This window comes from Camellia sinensis, chromosome 15, assembly GCF_055761805.1.
Source record: "Camellia sinensis isolate YWXY chromosome 15, ASM5576180v1, whole genome shotgun sequence".
Classification (NCBI taxonomy): Eukaryota; Viridiplantae; Streptophyta; class Magnoliopsida; order Ericales; family Theaceae; genus Camellia; species Camellia sinensis.
The window spans coordinates 106,189,078-106,211,241 of NC_138975.1; the positions used below are offsets into that span (position 1 = coordinate 106,189,078).

A 22,164-nucleotide genomic window follows, 5' to 3' on the forward strand; every position below is an offset into this window, starting at 1 on the left:
ATGGATTTCTGGTTTCTGTCACAACATTGGCCACTCATCCAGTATTGAAGCTGAACTTTGGGTCATGCGAGATGGTCTAAAACTTGCTCTTGACCTTAATCTCATAGGAACAGAAGTGGAAACAGATGCAACCATCATGCAAAATCTCATTCTTGGTAACTCCAACCATTGTCATCAACTTAGTAATTTCATTCATGACTGTAGGTATCTCCTGGACCAGCTCGGAACCTCGACTATTAGCCATACCTACCGCGAAGGAAACAAATGCGCAGACTTGCTTGCCAACGAAGGATTCAAACATGAGGGTCTACTTGTTTTTTCTTCTATTCCTAATTGTATTTCCCTTCAAGTTTTTGAAGACGCTATGGGTACTTTTTACCCTAGAAATGTAACGGCTTAACTATTATCAATCCAATTTCCGTCTTTATTACCAAAAAAAAAAAAAAGAATAATAATAATAATAATAACTTTTATTTTTATATTTTAATTTAGGGAATCTTAAGAGTCAACTTAAGTGGCCTAACTTACAGCGTTACTTTAGGAGTACCAAGTAACATAATCTATATAATATTCTCTACATGGTATGTAATATTGTCTATGTAATATTCTTAGTAAATGAGAGCTACAATGCATGTTAAATGAGTTATTTTTTTGTTTCTTATTTCATATAGTGTCATGAAATTAATGAATAATTAACCATTAATAAATTGTGTGAATCATGTTGTGACTTCTAATGCATAAACCTATGAATAAACACTTTGTTGAACTAATTTTGACCATAACTTAGAGTATCTTAAATGGCAAATGCTATAATAGCATTATCACTGCTATAATATGACAATAAATAATAGAAAATGATAGAATTATAGCAATGGTATTCTAATAGTCAAATGCCATTTTGGCAGAACCAAACCTGTCGATTGTCCCGAACACACCAGTTTCTATATTTGGTTCTATAAAACTGGCGACTTCGAAAAAATTCATCTATTTTGCTAGGAGGGAGGGAAAGAGTGAGGGAGGGAAATGTTTGGTTTTGGTTGAGTTGGTGAACATAGCAGCTGTCATATTCACTATTGGAACATCACTGCGATTATATTATAGATATGACAGTTTCAATGACAAATTACCGGAGACGCACTTATATATCTAGGAAAATGTTTGAGGGCCACAATTTTTGTGGCTCAAATGGCTCAAAATTGCCAAAACGATGTCGTTTTGGCAATTTTGAAGTTGTTTTGTACTCAAAACGACGTCGTTTTAACAATTTTGAGCCATTTGAGCCACAAAAATTGTGGCCCTCAATCATTGCTGATATATCTATCCATTTAGCAGTAGCTTGTTATCCGAACAACAGGCGGCAAATAATAATAATAATAATAACTTTTCTATTATTAAAGAAATAATTTTTTTTAGCTTTTATAAAATAGTAAAAACACTAAAAAGTATTATTCAAAAATATTTGTCAAACTTCACTTACTAATCGGTATGGTGTGAGATCATCCATGCTAGATGGTAGGAGTACTCACGGGTTGGGTCGGATGGACTGTATGTCATTAGTTATCTGACTAAATGGGATTACGATTGAGAAAATTTCATCTATAAAAAATCATTCATGATTTCGAAAAGGGTTGGATAAATTCACAGATGGGTACAGGTCGGGTTGACGGATTGAATAAATCCTAATTTTACAAAATAAAAATTGAACAAATCCTATTTTACTAAAAAAAAAAAAATTCTAGTTTCTTTTAACTTCACAATGATGAGGAGTGAAGTTCTGCTTTCCAAAAGTGAAAAGCATCCTTTGAAACCAATATTTATGAAGAATTTCTAATTTCATGCAAGTCATGTTTGGTCAATTCAAATTTATATTGAGATTTATATATTCATTAACTGATCAAAACTCAATTTTTTTTGGAGAAATGATTGAAAAGTTTTATTAAAAAAATAGATACATCAATAAGCCTTTTTGATTTTTTGGTGTATCAAAAAGTCCTATTCACTTTTAATTATTATCACAAATTTCTATTTTTTATTTTTTTTAGCTGCGTTTTCATAAAATATATATATATATATATATATCTATATAATATGGGAAGAGAGTTTTTGAATTTATCCTAGAGATAATTGTCCTACTAGGACATTTTAACGGTCATGATTTATTTCTTCTTCAAGATGGACAGTAGAGATGAAACATTCTCTCTCACTCATCCTCAACTTCCCGCCCAAGAGCCACACTTCAAACTCACCCACGTATCCTCATCGGTCTCACCCACCCACCCACTCTCTATAGAAGAGAGACCCATGCTCTTCAAACTCTCTCTATAAACTCATCTCTCTTTGCCTTTCAGTCTTTCAAAACACCCTCTCTCTCTCTCTCTCTCTCTCTCTCTCTCTCGCTCTCTCACACACACACACACACACACACACACACAACCTTACTTCCCACACACGCTCATCGAATTTCCCTTTTCGACGACTCTCTCACGACCCAGCCATGGTGCTGCTCATCACTTCCTCCAGTCATCACCAATGCACAACGCCACTTCCTTCGGTCATCTCCACTGCTGCTACTTTGCTGCTTATCTGATCTAAGAGACGATGAGAGGAGAGAGACCAATGTTTCTGGAGAGACGAGAGAGAGAGAGAGAGAGAGAGAGAGAGTAGGGCAGATGTATCTCATAGGGCACCGTTGTTGCTCATCACCGTTACCACCGCTCATCATCGTCGTTGCCATGGATGGATCGACATACCGCTGCTGCTTATCTGATCTAAGAGAGGATGAGAAGAGAGAGATCAACGTTTCTGGAGAGAGGAGAGATGAGAGAGAGAGAGAGGGTTGGGGGCAGATGATGTTTCTCAGAGATAATGTTCTGATGTATCCATGGGTTCTGTCTTTCTAAAAATTGATGTGTTTAGGGATTTTTTTTATTTATTTAATTTTTTTTTTTGGTGTTCTATTTGTACATTCTTATCCCAACTTTGATAAGAATAATTAACAATGCATTTTTCTATCAGTCTTTTTTTTATAAAAAAAAAAAAAAAAACATACATTACTTCATTTTTTTTTTGGTGTTTTGTTTTTGCATTCTTATCCCAACTTTTATTTTTATTTTTATTTTATGTAGCTTATGGGTTTGGATTTAATCTTTTAAAAACTTTTGGGTCTGAAATGTATCAAAGATAAAGTGTTCTTATCCCATGATTGGCAATGAGCTTTTACTTTGTTCACTTATTCTTTCTTTTTATTTTTATTTTTCCACAAATTTAATATCCCAATACAACATCAAGGAACCGGCAAGGACTGCTAAATATGTAGCTGAAGTATTATTTGGGGTTAGACCCAAATGGTTCTCTGCAGAATGGAACCATTAAGAGCACTACAATTTATATATAGAAAAATTAATGTGGTTTAAATTCATTATGGTTGTAGTCTTCACATAGAATCAATTTGCATATTAATTTTGTATGCATGTTTTTCTGATTTTTATGCGTACATGGAATTATTGTCGTATTTAATTTAGTTTTGGGATCTTTCCAATTATCTAAGAAAATGATGTTTTATTTTAGTTTTAATAATTTATTTTAATTATTGTCGTATTTAAGAAATAGAAAATGATGTTTTATTTTAGATATTTAAATTTATTATTAGCAACACATTTAATTATCTATTTCTTGGCAAATTTTAATTGAAAGAACAAGAATTTTGTTTACGAAAGATAGAGGGTAACTCTTCCAGATTAATTTTAAAGACTTGCACTTTGGAATTTACAATTCATTTGCAATGACATCGCAATGGAGTTAAGTTACATGATTGAATTTGTAATAAAGTGGCTTATCATTACATATAAAATTAGAAGATATTTTTTTTATTGGTGTGAATTCTTTTTTCAATTATTATTATTATTATTATTATTATTATTTTTTGGGACATATACATTGACCACTTCCCATCATTTCTCCCCTTATTTTATTAAGGGTAGCTTTAATTTAATGGATAAATAAAAAATATTGGAAATAGCATATTAGTTGCTTTTTAAGGACAATAATTACAAAATTGAGGTGATTCACCTACAAAGTGGCTTATCAAGTAATGTCAGCTACTTCATACGTTAAAAAATACTAAGAAAAATAATATATAGACCAAGAATTCAAGCACAAAACAAATGTTAATAAAGTAATGTATGTTTTAAATTCACTTCACATGTGAATTCGACTGTAACCAAGTTAAACCACACACTATTTGATTTTTTTTTTTTTTTGATATACTATTTAAGGCTATATTTGTTTGGGTATACTACATAATTTCTCTTAAGTAGTTTTACGAAAAATCATCTAACCTTTGTAGGTCGATTGATTGATCCTAAACATTTTTGGCTGTTTGATCACAAATTTGAGACACTTTTCATAAAACATTTTTATGGTCGTTAACATTTTTGCAACACATAGACTGTAATATAAGAATTTTATTAGATAGTGCCTTCAGGCACGGGTAATCACTAGTATATATATATGTCAACAACTTTAGTTTTAGTGACAGTTGAAAAATTCTTAGCAGAAAAAGTCATTAACTGTCAGTTTTTAGTTACAAACTTAAAAATCATCACAAAAAAATTCACCAACATTTGAAAGACCTTTTGATCTATACAATTACTTAGGGGACTTGATATAAAAAAAAATCACCAACACTTGTGAAACCTTTTGATTTATACAAATACTTAGGGGACTTGACGATGCATCCCATTTTTTAAAAATTGTTAGACCTGCATCGATTCGATAGATGCAAGTCCAAATTTTTAGTCTCATTCTCCTCTCCTTTAGATTAGGTTATACGTTCATATTGTAAATATTATAACATTTTAAAAAAAAAAGAAAAAGAAAAAAAGATGAGTCTCCTAAGTCTGATTGAGTGGGTTGGACGGTGAAATGAACGTTGCCCAGCCCTACCAAATGGAGTCCTATTTTAAATGTAGTTGATTAACAAGAGTGCGGTCCGGTGCTCTATTTCTTTGCTTGGGTTAGGTATCCAACTCAGCCAAGGACACTTCTCCAATAAAGGATTCCTTTTCTAGGTACCTACCTCCCTAGCTCTTTCATTGTCCTCATCCACGTTTCTTTTTTGGTAACATCCAATCAGAGAAGAACGCGTGGTTCAATTAGAATTATTTTTTTCAACCTTATAAGAAGTTAGATTTATTAATTTGTTAGTGAAATTAATATATAGAAATACACTATTTAAAGGACCAGCACTGATTCATCAATTTACACTTCTAATCTTTTCTCATTGCACTTTAAGGCACACTTATGCGATAACTTGCCACATAGGCGTTAACGATGCTTTGTTATTTGGCAACGTGCAAAATCTAAGAATGTTCTCAGGGTTAATGATGTCATCTCGTAATATCATTATTACATTTAATATTTATTCTAATAGTACATTGTTAAAGTTGACTAAGAGAGAAAATCAATCTATTTGCAAAAAATAAAATACTCAAATTTATAGACGATTTAGGGCTAATCAAAATTATCCAAATTGGAAGTCAAACTTTAACTAAGTAACTCTAAGCGTAACTCGAGCTATACCTGAATAACATCTCAAGTTACTCGAATTGCACCCCTTAATGTTATACACTCATTGTTCTATATTTGTATTGTTATTTCACTTCTTGAATTTTTCAGGATGCCTATAACTTATTGTTTGAATAATTTTTGCCAATGTAAAGCATAGAGCAAAATTTACATTGCACACATGATGTACATCACTCCAATTTGCACAAAATGTGCGTGAAATTACAATGCACCAGAACTTCATAAAATAAATAAAAAATTAGAGTCATGATCCAAACAAATGCGTGAAATTACAATGCACCAGAACTTCAGAAAATAAAAAATTAGAGTTATGATCTAATTTGTTTGGATCGTAACTTTGAAGACATCACGTCATTCAAAATTGGGTAAATTATACTATTAGTTCTTGTAGTTTAAGTGAAGTGTCACCTTAATTCTCGTAATTTCAATTTAAATAATTTGATTCCGACACTTTTAATTTTGTTGTAATGTAATCCCTTTATCACTTACCGTTAAAATTTGAAACCGAAAAAAGACCATGTGTAATACTTAAGAGACCAAAGTAGAATACTCATAATGCCTATAATTTGTTTTGAATTCTGCTATAGTCCCTTTAGTTCTTCTATTCAAAATGTTTAACAACGCATAATGAAGGAACTACTTTGCAACAAAAATGAAAATGTAAGAACTAAATTATTCAAATTAAAATTACGAAAACCAAAATAAAATTTTACTCAAAATTATGGGACCAATGTAATTTACCCTTCAAAGATTTTAGGAGTATACTACATGCTGACCCAAAACATACAATTATACATGAATTCTTACGTTTGGGAAGTGGGTTGGCTTTTTGGCTTTTTGGCTTTTTTGGCTATTTTAGCCTGGGCTAAAAAGCTTGGTTTGGGAAGGGCTTTTTGGCTTTTTGGCTTTTTTGACTTTTTTTGTGAGAGAAGAGTGTAATGATTATGGGTTGGATGTGATGTTTTGTTTTTTGTGGCTAAAATAGCTTATTTTGTCTTTTGTGGCTAAAATAGCCAAAAAAAGCCCCAAAATTTTCTAAAAACAAAGGTTGCATTTAGTTCGAGTGTGAAATCATGATTTTCTACTAAAATTTTTATAACACTTTTAAAAATTTATAACTAAACACATCAAAATTATTCAAAAATTAATTTCAAAATTCATAACCAAACACACAACTCAATATTCAATTCAAAATTATTTTCAAAACTCAAAACTAAAACTATTTTCAAAACTGTATTTTAAAAAAAAAAATTAAAAAATATTTTTTTTATTTTGTTTTTTAAAATTATTTTTAGAATCATAATTTGAGTGTTGACTTTTAAAATTTTTTGGATTTATTTTTTTAAAATATTTAAAAATTTTCTTACTTTTATGTTTTTAGGATAAATATTTTATATTTTAAATATTTAATTATTTATTTCAATGTGCACTATACTTCATACATTTTTGTGCTGTATTATTTAAAAAATTAAAAAATTATTTTTATTTTAAATATTTTTTATTTTTTATTTTAAATATTTTATTTTATTTTATAAAAATATTTCTAAATATTTTAATTTTTTTGTTATATGTTTGGTTACAATTTAAGTGCAGAGTTTTGAAAGTAGTGTAGAGTTTCCAATTTTGTATTTGATTATGAGTTTTGAAAATAATTTTTAAATTGAGTTGTAAGTTATGTGTGTGGTTACGATTTGAGTATGGAGTTGTGTTTTGAAATTAAAATATTAAAATTAAAAATTAAAATATTTACAAAATAAAATAAAATATTTAAAATTAAAAAAAATAAAAAATTATATATTAAAAATAAAAAAATAAAATTTTCTTAAACGTTTATTAAAATTTAAAAAAAAAATCCAAAAAATTTAACATACAACTCAAAATTCAAAAACTTAAGTCTCAAAACACAAAATTCAACTTAAAACTCTTTTCAAAACTCAAAACTCAAAACTCAAAACTCTTTTTAAAAATTCAAAATTCAAAAACACTTTTCAAAAATACTTTTCAAAACTCATAACCAAACATATTTTCTTTTTTCAAAACTCAATTCACAATTCTACACTCAAATCACAATTTAAAAAAAAAAAAATCACAATTCCAAAACTAAACCAAATGCTACTAAATTTTTCTTTTTTACTTTATATCATTCCAGCAGAGGTTCTCGAAGACACCAGATTTGAAGGCCAATTCTTCAACAAAAGCATGAATTGGTGGAGCCCAAATTTTGAGGCTCAAACATTTGACACCACTTTTGAGTCCCACACAACACACTCATGAAGGCCTCTATATTTCACAGAAAATCACTCACATTATTGTCCTATGTTGGGGGCATAGAAGAGCACCAAGCTTGGATGGTCTGTCATGCAATACAATTATACTAGTCCTTGCATGGCTTACCAATGAATTCCCTCCTTCCATGGTTGAGCCCAACCACACACACATGAGGTGGTCCAACCAGTGCATTTATGTGTCTCAGCCACCCAACATTTTGTGTAGGGTCCACCTTCAGGTTGCCATAAGTTTCATCTGAAAAGTACACATGATAGGAGAGAGAGAGAGAGAGAGAGAGAGAGGCTATTCCAGAAGCCTCAACATCCCTAGCAAAGATAAAAATCAAAAAAGATTGGGACCTCAAAGCATCCCATGGGTGCTGATTGGCTGAAATTTTTTATTTATTTATTTATTTATTTATTTTCTTCTTCATCAATGACCAACCCCACTCCGATTGGCACCTCAAATCACCTCAGTAGGTGCTGATTGGCTGAAATTTTTTATTTATTTATTTATTTTCTTCTTCATCAATGACCAACCCCAGGTTGGGGGGGATGGGGTGAAATGGGGGTCTCAATCAGTTCTGAATAAAAATTCATCACTAAGAGCCTTGAGGTTGTTCCACTTCACTACAACATCACACAAGAGTATATTCAATTATGCCTTGTCTGAGAATAATAGATTATTTTGGTGATTTTTTAACTTTTTATGAAAAAATATATAAAAAAGTAAAAAGAGTGATATAACAATTTATAATGATTTTTTGATATTTAACTACAACAAAAGGTTGACAAACGAGACTTAAGCCAACTCTATCCAAATAATTATTTAGTAATTTCAAGACATTATGTAAGATTGTTTATGTAAGATTTTAAATCAATTATCATACACTTATATAGTGAAAAATTTTAGGTGTGTTAGGAATATATATTGCAGTTTCTTACATATATATTCTTAATCTTAGAAACTTCTATATGTCCTCGCCTCTTTACCCTGCTTCATTCAACTAAGTTACCACCTAGTATATTGTGTGCACCGTGCACTAAATGATAATTATATTAACTGTTCATTTTATCCAGCAAGAAGAGGGCAAATCACAAATGGTAAAGGAATAATCAAAGTTTTTGCAAACATTTCATCATACAAAAGTGAATCCCTTTCATTGTTTTTCCTTCCATTGATATATAAAGAGTGTTAAAGGACGTCCTAGACCCAAAAAAAGAAAAAGAAAAAGAAAAAGAAAAAGAAAGAAACATAGAAAATTAAAAATAAAGAATTAAATTAGGTCTAAAGTGGATTTAAACGAAAGGTTTTCATAACAAGTCATGCATGATTTGGAAATTTTACAAATAATTTTAAAATCTTGATAACAAGTCGCGTATTTAATCTTGCAGCAAAGATTAAATATCAGAAGAATACACCATCGTATTGGGCCAAAAAAATCTAACAATCTCAAACGAATATTAAATTTACAAATACATTGAATTAAAATAATAATTTTTTATATTCTTCCATAGATGAGGCCACCCAAGACAATGTACACTCTACAAGATCAGAGAATAAGAATAACAATAAGAACTAAGAAATCAAAAGGCTCAAAACAAAGTCACTGCATGCCATCTTATGAACGGGTACTGGTATGATTATTGGTATTGGTATAATACAGGTACTTTGATATAGTAAAATCTACAAAAAAAAAATAGTATGGGTACAGTTTGGTACGCTTGTAAAAAAATATTTATTTTTAATTTAAAGTAATGTAAAAATTAATTAAATAATTTAATTTGTTAAGATCCAACCTATAATTAACATTTAATACCAAAAGTAAAGGTATAAATCAAAATTAAATGTCAATTTATTAAGTAACTTACAAACCATGGTTTAATTTTAAAATCATACTAAGTATAAAACTAAAAATTAAAAAAAAAAAAAAAAGTCTAGTGAAAGGAGTTTTATCGCTGTAGTAGAGAAAATATTATTTCAACTGACGTATGGTATGGCTTGAGTATATGTTAGGTACGTCTCGATACGCTAAAAATTAAGAAGAAAAAAATTGGGTACATATTTCGTTTATCCAGTACGTATGCAGAAGTATCATTCAAGGTATCAGTACGAAAACGATATATTTTTTAAAATATCCATATTTCATAGATGCCATCTTTTTTTATTGACAAAAGATAAGCATCAATTGAAATACTTGCAGCCGGAATAAGGTTTAAAAGTATACTGAGAATTCAAGCTCGATTCTATACTCGTCTCCCAATTGCATTTAGCAACTAATTATCCACTAAACTAAACCATTTATCTCCATTACAGGATAGAATATAATTATGCTGTGCCATTATTTAATTCCACCACATTATGAGATGAATAGCCTCGTCCACATCTTTAGTAAGACAAAAACACAAATATCTCTCTCTCTCTCTCTCTCTCTCCTTTTAGGTTAAAACTGTTTATTCTGAAACTATTTTAATTCCCTTACACAAAAAGTGCCCTATAAATGAAATTCAATGAAGGAAAGCTACCTGAAAGTGGAGTAAATGTCAAATGCTTTGGGACCACCACTGAAAGACTCCTAGCCTCCCAACTTGCAGGTCTCATAGGTAATGCACCAACAAGTTCTTTCAAGAAAAAAAATCATTTGGATTATCAATGGAAAAAGAAATTCCTTATTACTTTGTTTAATTGGGGATTTGATAAGAAATTTAAAAAGAGAAATGAAAAAAGTATATGAAATTAGGTAAAATATAAGTATATTTTATTTATATTTTACCTATCTTTTTCGTTTTCCTTTCCAAATCGTTTCATAAATCTCCAACCAAACACAACGTAGTGGCCGAGATAAAAAACTGAAACTCTAATGTTGTTTTTGGTTGGAAGATTTGGGAAGAAATTTAGAAAGGGAAAAGAAAAAGTGTGTGAAATGGTAAATACATTTCACCTAAATTTTTCCTTTCTCTTTCCAAATCATTCCTCAAATCCCCCACCTAACCCAAACAGCGTAAGCAAAACCACATGATGGCTTGGCAATTAGTCAGATGATTCCAGTCACAAGATGAAGCAACTGTATTGAAAGCTTTAAATGATAACATCGTAAAGGACAGAAATCACGTGGATTGGGCCGACAATCAACGATCAAAGTGACCTTGATTTTACAGAAGAGAAGGTCACAAAAACAAAAACAAAAACAAAAAATAAGGAAAAGTCATTCTCAAGATTGTATGTGAAGAAAATGATAGAAAAGGTGAGAATAGGATGACACACGGAGAGTGAAAGGAGCGAGAGCTTTGATCTAATGGGATCAACTTCAAGGCAGTGTTCATACCACCATATGGTGAGTGATTGTGGATGTGGTGCAAGTGGAGGTGTGGGGTATGTGTCTTTCTAGAAGGCAATACTACTGGCTTTACCTTGAGGCACTATACCACACCATCATGGTAATCCATAAGCACACTTGCAAATGAATTTCCATCTCATCTTATCATCTCTATCATCCGATGTTGTACATATGTCGACAATCATCACATTTCATAGTTCAGTCAGGCAATTAATTAGCACCAAACTTGATACCATTTTGAAAAACATTTTAACCTTTGGAAAATCATCATCTTCTACCTATGACGGACTTCGTTAGGTCTAAATTATTTTTTTAACCCACTTTTTAAAAAGAATAATGTTATATGTATCGATTAGTATACTAACTAGTATACTAATTGATAATGTGTCATAATTTAAAAAAATTTTGAAATTTATAATATGTATAATGAGTGGGGTCAATAATAATGTCATAACTAGTGTTGATACACTAGTTAGTACACTAATTAGTGCATGTAGTACCACCATTTTTAAAACATAACATAAAATAAAATAGACATTATTTTTCTAGTAACCCAACTAAAGAGGATATACTCAAGTCAAGAATGACAAAATGAGAAGCAGGAGGTGAGTGTAATTTACCCATAATTTTTTGATTCTGTATTAACCTACGTTTGCCTAAAATTCAAATACTTCACCTTCTAAACAAGGGATCCTCTCTCTCTCACACACACACTCACCAAACTCATACAGGTTGGGTGTCTCTACACCAACCTTGTTACGCTGTGTTTGGTTGGAGATTTAAGAAAAGATTTGGCAAAGAAAAGAAAAAAAGTAGGTGAAATATACCTACTTTTTTTCTTTTCTTTGCCAAATCTTTTCTTAAATCCATCAACCAAACACAATGTAAGGGTAAAAAGGTCTGTGGGAATGTGTAGTCATTTTCCTACTCTCTAGAGCTTTCCAATCAGATTTCTGATTCCCATCTTCTCGGTATATAAATACGACTCCACCCTTCACTGTCTTTCATTCAAAAGATTTTAGATCAAGTGTCCTATAAACAGAGGTCCTGTACTCGTTGGGAAAAGAAATGGTGGCACTACCATTCCAATCCCTTTATTTTCATTTATTAATTATTATTTGTTCCTTGGTGTTCTCCAGTAACTTGCTGCTTTCTTCTAAATTCTTTTGAATTTCCATGTAGGCTGAAGCATACCGTTTAAACATATGGGAAGGCTATGTAGATTGGAGGAACAGACCAGCTCTCAAAGGCTGCCATGGTGGTGTGCTTGCTGCCTCCTTTGTGCTAGGTTAGTAAAGCTTCTAGCTATTAATTAAGGCACATTTTCAAAAAGTTTTAGAACTAAAAAATAAAAAAGAGTACAATTTGATCCATTCCATTTGGATGGATGGGGATTTGAAATGTACAGATTTGACATTCATCATTCAAGGAGAATAACTCAAATTTAGATTTGATAGTTTACTTATAAATTTCAAGATTAAATTAAATAATGTTATCATGATGTACTTGAAATAACTATATAAAAGTAGGTATTTGAAATTGTGCTAAGGATTCTGTTCTAACTACAAAAATCTAAAATATATCTTTTTTATCTCAACGTATCTTCTTTTATAGTTTTTCTATACACTAATAATAGCTAACTCTCTAATATTTTTCAAAAATGCTTGGTAATTCAAATTTGTGTGGTTCGAATAACTCAAATATATCAAAACAACGTGTCTTGATTTGACATCCTCGGTCATCCAAACAAACCATAAGTATTTCCGTGAAGTTGTAGCTTTTGAACTACAACTTCAAAAATTGGTTCTAAAGAACTTTTCAAAAGTACAGTCACACAGGAACTTTATTGGGAAGGGAAACTATATTACATATATTATTTTCTCAGTAAGAAAATAAACAATTAACGCTTTTTTTCTTTTTTTTTTCGTGGTATACCTTTAGTTGTGGAGGTACTGGAGAACATGGCATACCTGGCCAATGCAAGCAATCTTGTTCTCTATCTGTCGAAGTTCATGCATTTTTTTCCATCACGTTCTGCAAACATAGTTACCAACTTCATGGGCACAGCCTTCCTGCTGGCTCTCCTTGGAGGTTTCTTAGCTGACGCTTTCTTCACCAGTTATTGCATCTATCCAATAAGTGCAACAATAGAATTCACAGTAAGAATTTCTACAAAGATTAAGCTTCTCATTCAATATCTGATTCAATACGATTCATTCTTGCCAAGCCAATGAATAAGTAAATAAAATGAATATAAACTACTTCCTCTGATATGTCTGTATTCTACTTAAGACTTTATGCTTAAAACAGTGGATCCTGTTTGTTCCAAAAGCTTAAGTTGTTATAAAATGGATCCAACAAAATATATCAAGTTATCCGACACTCTCCCTCATGGGCAGCCCCATCTTGCATGTGGAGATGCAAACAAAGAACCAAACAGAAAGAGAAGCAAACAACCAAACAAAGAAGAAGAAATCAAACGGGGTCCAATATCAAAAATCAATAGAGAGATTTTAACCCAAGACCTCTCTCAACTTGAGCTCTAAGTCACCAATTGTCTAAAAAGCTTAAACTATTAGGAAATTGACTCAACAATGTACATCAATCTATCCACCTAATATGATAGCCTGGAAATGGAAGGTCCATTCTTTCAAAACGCAAGTTGGACATAGGCAACTTGCAAGTTGCACAAGAAGGCAACCAACCTTAGATTGCAAGGTATCCTTCAGTGACTACTGCTACAAGTTGGGTGAGCAAGAAGCAACGAGACCCTGTCAGGTCCCTATTTTTGGGATACGTGTTAAGTAGGTCATAGACCAATCATTACTCTAAAATGAATGTAAACTACTTCCTCTGATATGTTTGTATTCTACTTAAGACTCTATGCTTAAATCAGTGGATACTGTTTGTCCCAAAAGCTTAAGTTGTTATAAAATGGATCCAACAAAATTTATCAAGTTATCCGACACTCTCCCTCATGGGCAGCCCTGTCTTGCACGTGGAGATGCAAACAGAGAACCAAATAGAAAGAGAAGCAAACAAAGAAGAAACCAAATGGGGTCCAACTATCAAAAATCAATGGAGAGATTTTAACCCAAGACCTCTTTCAACTTGAGCTCTAAGTCACTAATTGTCTGAAAAGCTTAAACTATGAGGAAATTGGCTCAACAATTTACATCAATCTATCCAAAACCTAAAATGATAGCCTGGAAATGGAAGGTCCATTCTTTCAAAATGCAAGTTGGACATAGGCAACTTGCAAGTTGCACAAGAAGGCAGCCAACCTTAGATTGCAAGGTATCCTTCAGTGACTAGTGCTACAAGTTGGGTAAGCAAGAAGCAACTAGACCCTGTCAGGTCCCTATTTTTGGGATACCTGTTAAGTGGGTCATAGACCATACTTGACTATGACAAACCACTGGACTACCTCTAGGATCTTTCAAGTAGTATTGAGTGACTTTCATGCACAGGCATATGCCATATTTACTACCAAGAGCACCAACAGCATGCATATTCAGATATTCCCCACCTTATAATGTTCTAGCTACTATGAACATAAAATCAATGGTTTGTGAAAGCAATCACTTTTGTCACTGGTGGCAACAAAGCCGATCCACCATTAACGATAATTGTGAAAGAAAGATAAATAATATTTGTTCATTTGCTATCTACTTCTGTCAAGTCACAATCCATCACTGATCTGGCCCACAGGGATGTTCAATATAGTTAGTCCACTGCAGTGACATCCTATATAGTCACATGAAGGCAATAATTTGAAACATTTAAACAGAAGCACATCTTAATGAATCTAACAGTTAATGCAACCAAAGACAGTAATCATGAACCAGATCTAGAATTTAAGATACTGTGCCAACCTGTGCATTAAATGTACGTACCAATGGTGGGCCACTGGTTATATATCCCTTGCTTAAAGCAACAAAAATACCCTTACAGGTATCTGCTTGACCCTTTTCTCTCTTTTTAAGTCATGAAATTAGATACTAAAAAATTTGATCATCCTTTTTAATACACAGATCATCACAGCCATATATAATCTCATTTTAACTACTGAAACAGGGCCTGCTAATACTCACGCTGCAAGCTCACACATCCTCTCTGAAACCACCAATCTGCACATCAGCCAATAAGAACACTCCGTGCAAGCAAGTTGATGGGGGAAAATCAGCACTACTGTTTACAGGCCTGTATCTGGTGGCATTGGGTGTTGGTGGGATAAAAGGTTCTCTTCCTCCACACGGAGCTGAGCAGTTTGACGAGACTACCCCAAAGGGAAGGAAACAAAGATCAACGTTCTTCAATTACTATGTTTTCTGCCTCTCCTGTGGGGCTTTAATTGCCGTGACATTTGTAGTGTGGATAGAAGACAACAAAGGCTGGCAATGGGGTTTTGGGATCTCCTCTGCGACAATATTAATCTCTATCCCAATCTTCCTCCTTGGCTCCCCTATTTACAGGACCAAAATTCCTCATGGAAGCCCTATTACAACCATATTCAAGGTAGGATCACACAAATAGTTCTTGTGCAACTGAAAAAACGTCTTTCATTGATTTTTTTTTTTTTTTTTTTTTTTTTTTTCACAACAGGTTTTGGCTGCAGCAATTTACAACAGTTGCACGTCTAGGAATTCCAGCAACGCTGTTGAGAGCATGAGCACAAGCCGATCCTGTACAACTGGTACCAGCGAAGAAGAAGGTCATGACAAAGAAAATGCACAAACTCAAACTGTAACACAAGAATTGAAGTTCCTTGATAGAGCAGTGGTAAGCAAGCCCATCCACCCAGTGCTAGCATGCACTGCAAAACAAGTCGAAGAAGTGAAAATTGTAATTAAGATCATACCCATCTTCATGTCTACCATTATGCTCAACTGTTGCCTCGCTCAGCTCTCCACATTCTCCGTCCAACAATCAGCCACCATGAACACCAAGATTGGCTCCTTAAGAGTTCCACCAGCTTCTCTACCTGTATTTCCTGTCCTCTTCATGATTGTCCTCGCACCCATCTACAACCATATCATCGTCCCATTTTCCAGGGCAGTAACCAAAACCGAAATGGGTATCACTCATTTACAACGAATTGGGACAGGGCTAGTTCTTTCTATCGTGGCCATGGCCGCTGCAGCTCTGGTTGAAATAAAGCGAAAAAGGGTCGCAGTCCAATCTGGTCTTGTGAACTCCACTGAACCTCTTCCCATCACATTCCTTTGGATCGCTTTGCAATACTTGTTTTTAGGGTCGGCTGATCTCTTCAGCTTGGCTGGCATGATGGAATTCTTCTTCACAGAAGCCCCCTTTAGCATGAGATCTTTGGCCACAGCTCTGTCATGGGCCTCATTAGCAATGGGGTACTACCTCAGCTCAGTACTCGTAACCTTAGTCAACAATGTCACTGTTACCTTCCGGCACAAACCATGGCTCTTTGGTAGCAACTTGAATCATTATCACCTCGAAAGGTTTTACTGGTTAATGTGCATATTAAGTGGACTGAATTTTTTAAATTACCTCCTTTGGACTAGGCGCTACCAGTATAGATCAACAAAGCCCGACAATCAGAAGGAAATTCAACCACTGAATCAGTCCACAGAGGTCTGATTGCCCCTATTATGTATCTTATTGTATATTGATCATCCATATCTACAAAATTGAGAGAGAGAGAGAGAGAGATAGAGATAGAGAGCACCAGCTGATACTGATTAGATTAGAGATAGTCCAATGCTTCTAATTTATGGTTCTTCTGCTATCATGAATCTAGGATGTTTTCTTCCTCATTCCTATTGATATTTGTAAATTGTAAGAATATCAATTGTTTATAAGTAATAACTACAGCAGATCTTGTAATACTAGGACTACAAGTATTCATGTTCTCATCCACTTGTCAAAAGCAGTTCACTCAAACTTCCAAACCTCAAATCTAGCAAGTTCATGTCCTACTACATAATTTACATATACAAAATCATAACTTTTTTTATTTCACAATAATATCATAAATTTATAATTTTAAAGTCAGAATATAAAAATGAAAAGCCGTATCCTACAGAGGTCCATTCCTAGTTCAATGCTCATTGGACCAAGAGTTGTCCGCATGAAACGAAAAAAGCTATATCAAGACATTTGGATTATTTCGACTATGTGGCTTTAGGAGTGGTAGAAAAATGTCCGTATCCAACACAAGCACCAGCCCTTTGCATAACCATGAAATGAAAGCTACCGATTCCTAAGACCTTCAATGTGAAAATAACATTGATAAACAATCACATCCCCACTTTAAAAAAAAAAATGAAAAAAATAATGAGGAATTGAGAACAGTATCATATGAAAACAACCCATATAAATTCAACAACCAGTAAGCGAATGCTAAGCATTATCATGATGTGGTCAATTCAGCGGAAAGGGATGACAAAGATTGCAACAGGTGAGCTCTCATCTATGAAGTATAGTTACTTCGAAAAACATGCCGTATCCGTACCGGATACTTACCGGCATGTGGTACCTCGTATGGTACGTTTGCATACATACCGGATACACGAAACACGTATCCACATTTTTTTTCCTTAATTTTTGGCGCACCCAGACGTATCTACTATATACCCAAGCCGTACCGTACCTTAGTTGAAACAATATTTTCTTCTACTACAGAGATAAAACTCCTTTCACTAGGTTTCTTTTTCATTTTTCGTTTTATACTTAGCATATTTTTAAAATTAAAACTATGATTTATAAGTTATTTAATATATTGACATTTAATTTTGATTTATACATTTACTTTTGGCATTAAATGTTAATTGTAGGTCAAATCTTAACAAATTAAACTATTTAATTAATTTTTACATTACTCTAAATTAAAAATAAATATTTTTTTACAAGTGTACCAAGTTGTACTTGTACTCTACTCTTTTTTTTTTTATTTTACCGTACGGCATACCCGTATCGTATTAATACTAGTATTCATACCCGTAGCCGTGCTTCATAGGCTCTCATCAATCATGATAAATAATGTTATCAGATTGGAAATGTCTCTTCCATTTCCACCGGTATTACACGAAAATTCAATGAATCATAATAACAAGAACCCAAAAATCATTATCATCATTGTTACTATCAAGATCAAAAACAAGTGATTAATATACACAGTTTGTTACAGATTAAAATGTGAATCAGATACAGAAAAATACAAATTTGTGAATTTGTGCGCGTTTACTTGTCTATAATAAACACACACAGGCACACAGAGAGAGGAAGAGACCTTTGGGACATTGAAGAGCTCGAAATGTGAAGAACGGTTTGAATTCAAACATGTAGATGATGATAAATAATTCATAATTAACTTTATAATGTGTTACAGAGATGGAGTGCGGGGATGTAGCTCAGATGGTAGAGCGCTCGCTTAGCATGCGAGAGGTACGGGGATCGATACCCCGCATCTCCATGTCTTTTTTTAATTTTTTTTATTTGGGTTAATTAGAAAAAAAAAAAATTCCTGAGATTTTATGCATTTTTCACTTTAATTTTTTTATTTTGACAAATTAAATCTTAAAGTTCTATCCGTATTTTAATCTCCCCTCCGTCCATCTCCATCTCCATCTATGTAAGGTAACGGAGAGGGTTTTAAGTGAAAGCACTAAGATTTAAAGTGAAAAAATGCATGAAACCTTAGGATTTATTTTTTAATGTAATTAATTATTTTTTTAAATTAAAATCACTAAAAACAAAAAAAGATTAATTACAAAATAAATCTCAAGATTTTATGTATTTTTCACCTTAAACCTCCTCTGTTACCTTACAACAGAGATAGACGGATGTGACAAATTAAAACACGGATGGAGCTCAAGAGTTTAATTTATCAAACTTAAAATACAAAAATTTAAAGTGAAAAAATGCGAAATCTTAAGATTATTATTATTATTATTTTGTAATTAACCCTTTAAAATTTAAATAGGCTTAAAGCTGTGTGTGCATGTTGGTTGAGGGGGTTTTTTTTTTTTTTTTTAGGCTTAAAGGTGTGGGTGCATGTGAATTGGTTGAGTTTTTAAAAATTACTTTTTATTTTTTAAAATCTAAAAACTAGTTTGATAAAACAAATGAAAAAAAAAAAAGAGGAAAAATTATTATTCAGGTGCATTTTTTTAAAAATAATTACATATAAATGAAAAGTGTATGAGTTTAATAATTAAAATTTATAAAATTTACCGTGAATTTATATTTTTTTATAGATAGAAACTTTACCATTAATTTGAAAGAATTACACTGAAATGTTATTTCTAAAAAAATAAAATAAAATAAAAAAATAAAAACAGTCTACTACCTCTACTTTCATTTGCTAGTCTAATTTTTTCCTTTTTTTTTTAATCACTACTCCTTCCATACATTTCTGGCTTTGTTGTTATGGAAAAATTGCATTTTAGTGAAGCTGTGGCAATTCATTTTTATAATTATGCAACTATCCTACACGTATGGTGCAAATTCATTTATGTGCTTGGTTTAACTTTTTTTGTATCACAGTTATGCCAGAAAATATTCTCATTTATACTGCTTGGGGTTTTTTTTTTAAGGTCCTTGATCTTATGATTTTATAGCATAAAGGACATCAAATATTTTTATGATGTCTAAGGTCCATCAACAATATTTTCATAATGTCTAAGGTCCCTCAACCTTGATCCAGAGAAATTTCAGTCCAGAGAAAATTGGTCCAGAGAAATTTCAGTCCAGAGAAAATTGGTCCAGAGAAATTTCAGTCCAGAGAAAATTAGTGTAGAGAAATTTCAGTCCAAATTTCTCTGGAAAATCTAGAATTTCTCTGGTTTCAACCTAGAGAAAATTCAATTCAAAAACCAGAGAATTTCTCTGGTTTCAACTTCAAATGAAAAAAAAAAATTCAATTCACAATTTGGAACCTGGAATGCTTAATTTGAAACCCAGAGAATTTCTCTGGACTAGCATTGCTATTGCTTGTGGTGAACCCAACACAACTGCAATTGTTCCAGCACTTTTCCATACAATCGCTAATGCTTAAGCCCGAATTATCGTCACGGTCACTGGATTCGGCCGAGTTGGAAGTGAAGGCTCGGAGCAATAATGAGATGAAAAGGACTTTTACTTGACTACTTTGCCTCTTGTAGAACACAGAGATGCTGAGGTTTTGAACTCCAGGTTTATCTTCTTGTTCGACATCTTCATCAACCTCTATATCAGTAACTAAACAGCACAAATGCTGCACAAACTTTATTACCAAGAAACAACAACAATACCAAAAGCATACATATACAAGAACACATCATTTGTGTAGTTGACAGATATAATACAAGCTGTAGAAGGGGAAATTGAATCAATTAGACTCAACTAGTCAGAGAAAATTCGATCTAGAGACTCTAGACGAATTTTCTCTGGACTTCACAGAGAAATTCTAGTTTACAGAGATTTTCTCTGGTCCAATTTTCTCTGGACTTCACAGAGAAATTCTAGTTTACAGAGATTTTCTCTGGTCCAATTTTCTCTGAACTTCACATTTCACAGAGAATTTCTCTGGTCCAATTTTCTCTGAACTTCACATTTCACAGAGAATTTCTCTGGTCGAATTTTCTCTAGACATCACAGAGAAATTCCTCTTCCATTTCTTGTTCTTTTGCATCTTGCTTCCCAGATTAATCATCACACTTGTTCATTGTAAGGTGCAAATCTAAAGCATTAGGGACAGAAGAGTAGGGAAAGTGTATGAAATAGACTGTAAAAGCTTGACGGAATAGTAGGGAAAACAGGGGATGACGAATTAAAATGAAATTGAAGGGGTTCAAGAACTTGAAACCCTAGAATGAGAAAGTGTATGAAAGAGGAGGAGGAAGAGGAACCTCGTTGATTATCGCCCTACATGTCCACAATTCCACTTCTTGGAGACCAATTAAGCATTCGACAAACGATGAGAGTGATGATTCATCGCCGATTGCATAGCAGCTTCGCAATTGGAGTTTCTTGAGCTGTTTACAACTCCTCCAGAGCCAACTGAGGCCGTAATCGCAGTGTTGAATCCCGGACAAACCTAGGGTTTCTAATTGAAGTTTGGTTTCGGAGTTTCCGATCATTGAATCGGTCAAATTGAGTTTGTGTAAATCGAATTGTCCAGTGTTGAAGACGATCGAGAGGTCTTTCAGTGAGTGGAAAGAGATGAGCCAGTGAAACTTTCATCTGATATATGTTTAGGGACCTTAGACATCAAAAAATAATTTTGTGGATCTCTTCCATTACGAAAAGTGGAAGAGGGACCCTAGACCGATTTTCCCATTTTTTTGTAACTATCTCATCTATTTACGGTTTCTTCTTTTATTTTTTTATTTTTATTATATAAGTGTAAAAGAAAAAGATTCTGGCTTTGTAAGATAATTTAACTCCATTCGTTTTTTGAATTTTGGGTGCCTATTGTGCCTCAATGCACAGCTAATAGGTAGAGAAGTAAAAATGACTCGCGGCTCGAAACTCGTCCGCTGCCCAAGTGGACCCGACCTAGTTAGGTCTAGGCTCGAGCCTAGCCTAGGACCTTGGTCTTGGGCTTAGGCCGTCATTTTGAAACCTAACCTAGCCCGCGAGTCTAGCTTGCCCAAGACCCAATGTCATTTTTAGTGAAAAATAATAAATAAAAAAATAGAAAAAAAATTTTAAAAGAATGTTTAGGCCTGACCCCGCTGGCCCGCCCAAGACTTGAATATCCCCTAGGCCTAGGCCTAATTTTTTGACCCGTGGCTTGGCCCGGCTCAGCCCCTAATTTTGACGGGAGACTAGGCAGCCCAACATAGGCCAAGCCAGGTCGGGCCCAATTTACACCCCTACTAACAAGTTATGGGAGACTCAATCAAAGTCTATCAAGATTATTTAAGTTGATCATTTTGTAGGATAGACCAAAAGGTTATTCATATAAAAAAATTAAATTGATTGAATATCAACAATCACATAATTATATCTTAATT

The 22,164-nt window shown here is 33.0% G+C and overlaps 1 protein-coding gene and 1 non-coding gene across 3 annotated transcripts; both read left to right on the forward strand.

The window, feature by feature from the left end:
• The first annotated feature begins 12,148 nt into the window (after window positions 1-12,148).
• Window positions 12,149-17,050, forward strand: LOC114272264 (protein NRT1/ PTR FAMILY 4.6). Of its 2 annotated transcripts, none has more exons than XM_028213914.2 (5): window positions 12,149-12,262; window positions 12,374-12,479; window positions 13,133-13,350; window positions 15,269-15,709; window positions 15,797-17,050. In XM_028213914.2, the coding sequence occupies exons 1-5, from the start codon at window positions 12,260-12,262 to the stop codon at window positions 16,802-16,804; spliced, it is 1,776 nt and encodes a 591-aa protein (XP_028069715.2). In that variant the 5' UTR covers window positions 12,149-12,259; the 3' UTR covers window positions 16,805-17,050. The 2 variants fall into 2 exon arrangements, with proteins under 2 accessions (XP_028069715.2, XP_028069716.2); XM_028213915.2 differs by having other exon boundaries at window positions 12,203-12,235.
• A 1,515-nt stretch (window positions 17,051-18,565) lies between these two features.
• TRNAA-AGC (transfer RNA alanine (anticodon AGC)) lies at window positions 18,566-18,638 on the forward strand. The gene has a single exon. It is a non-coding gene; the product is annotated as a tRNA-Ala (tRNA).
• Window positions 18,639-22,164: the final 3,526 nt, after the last annotated feature.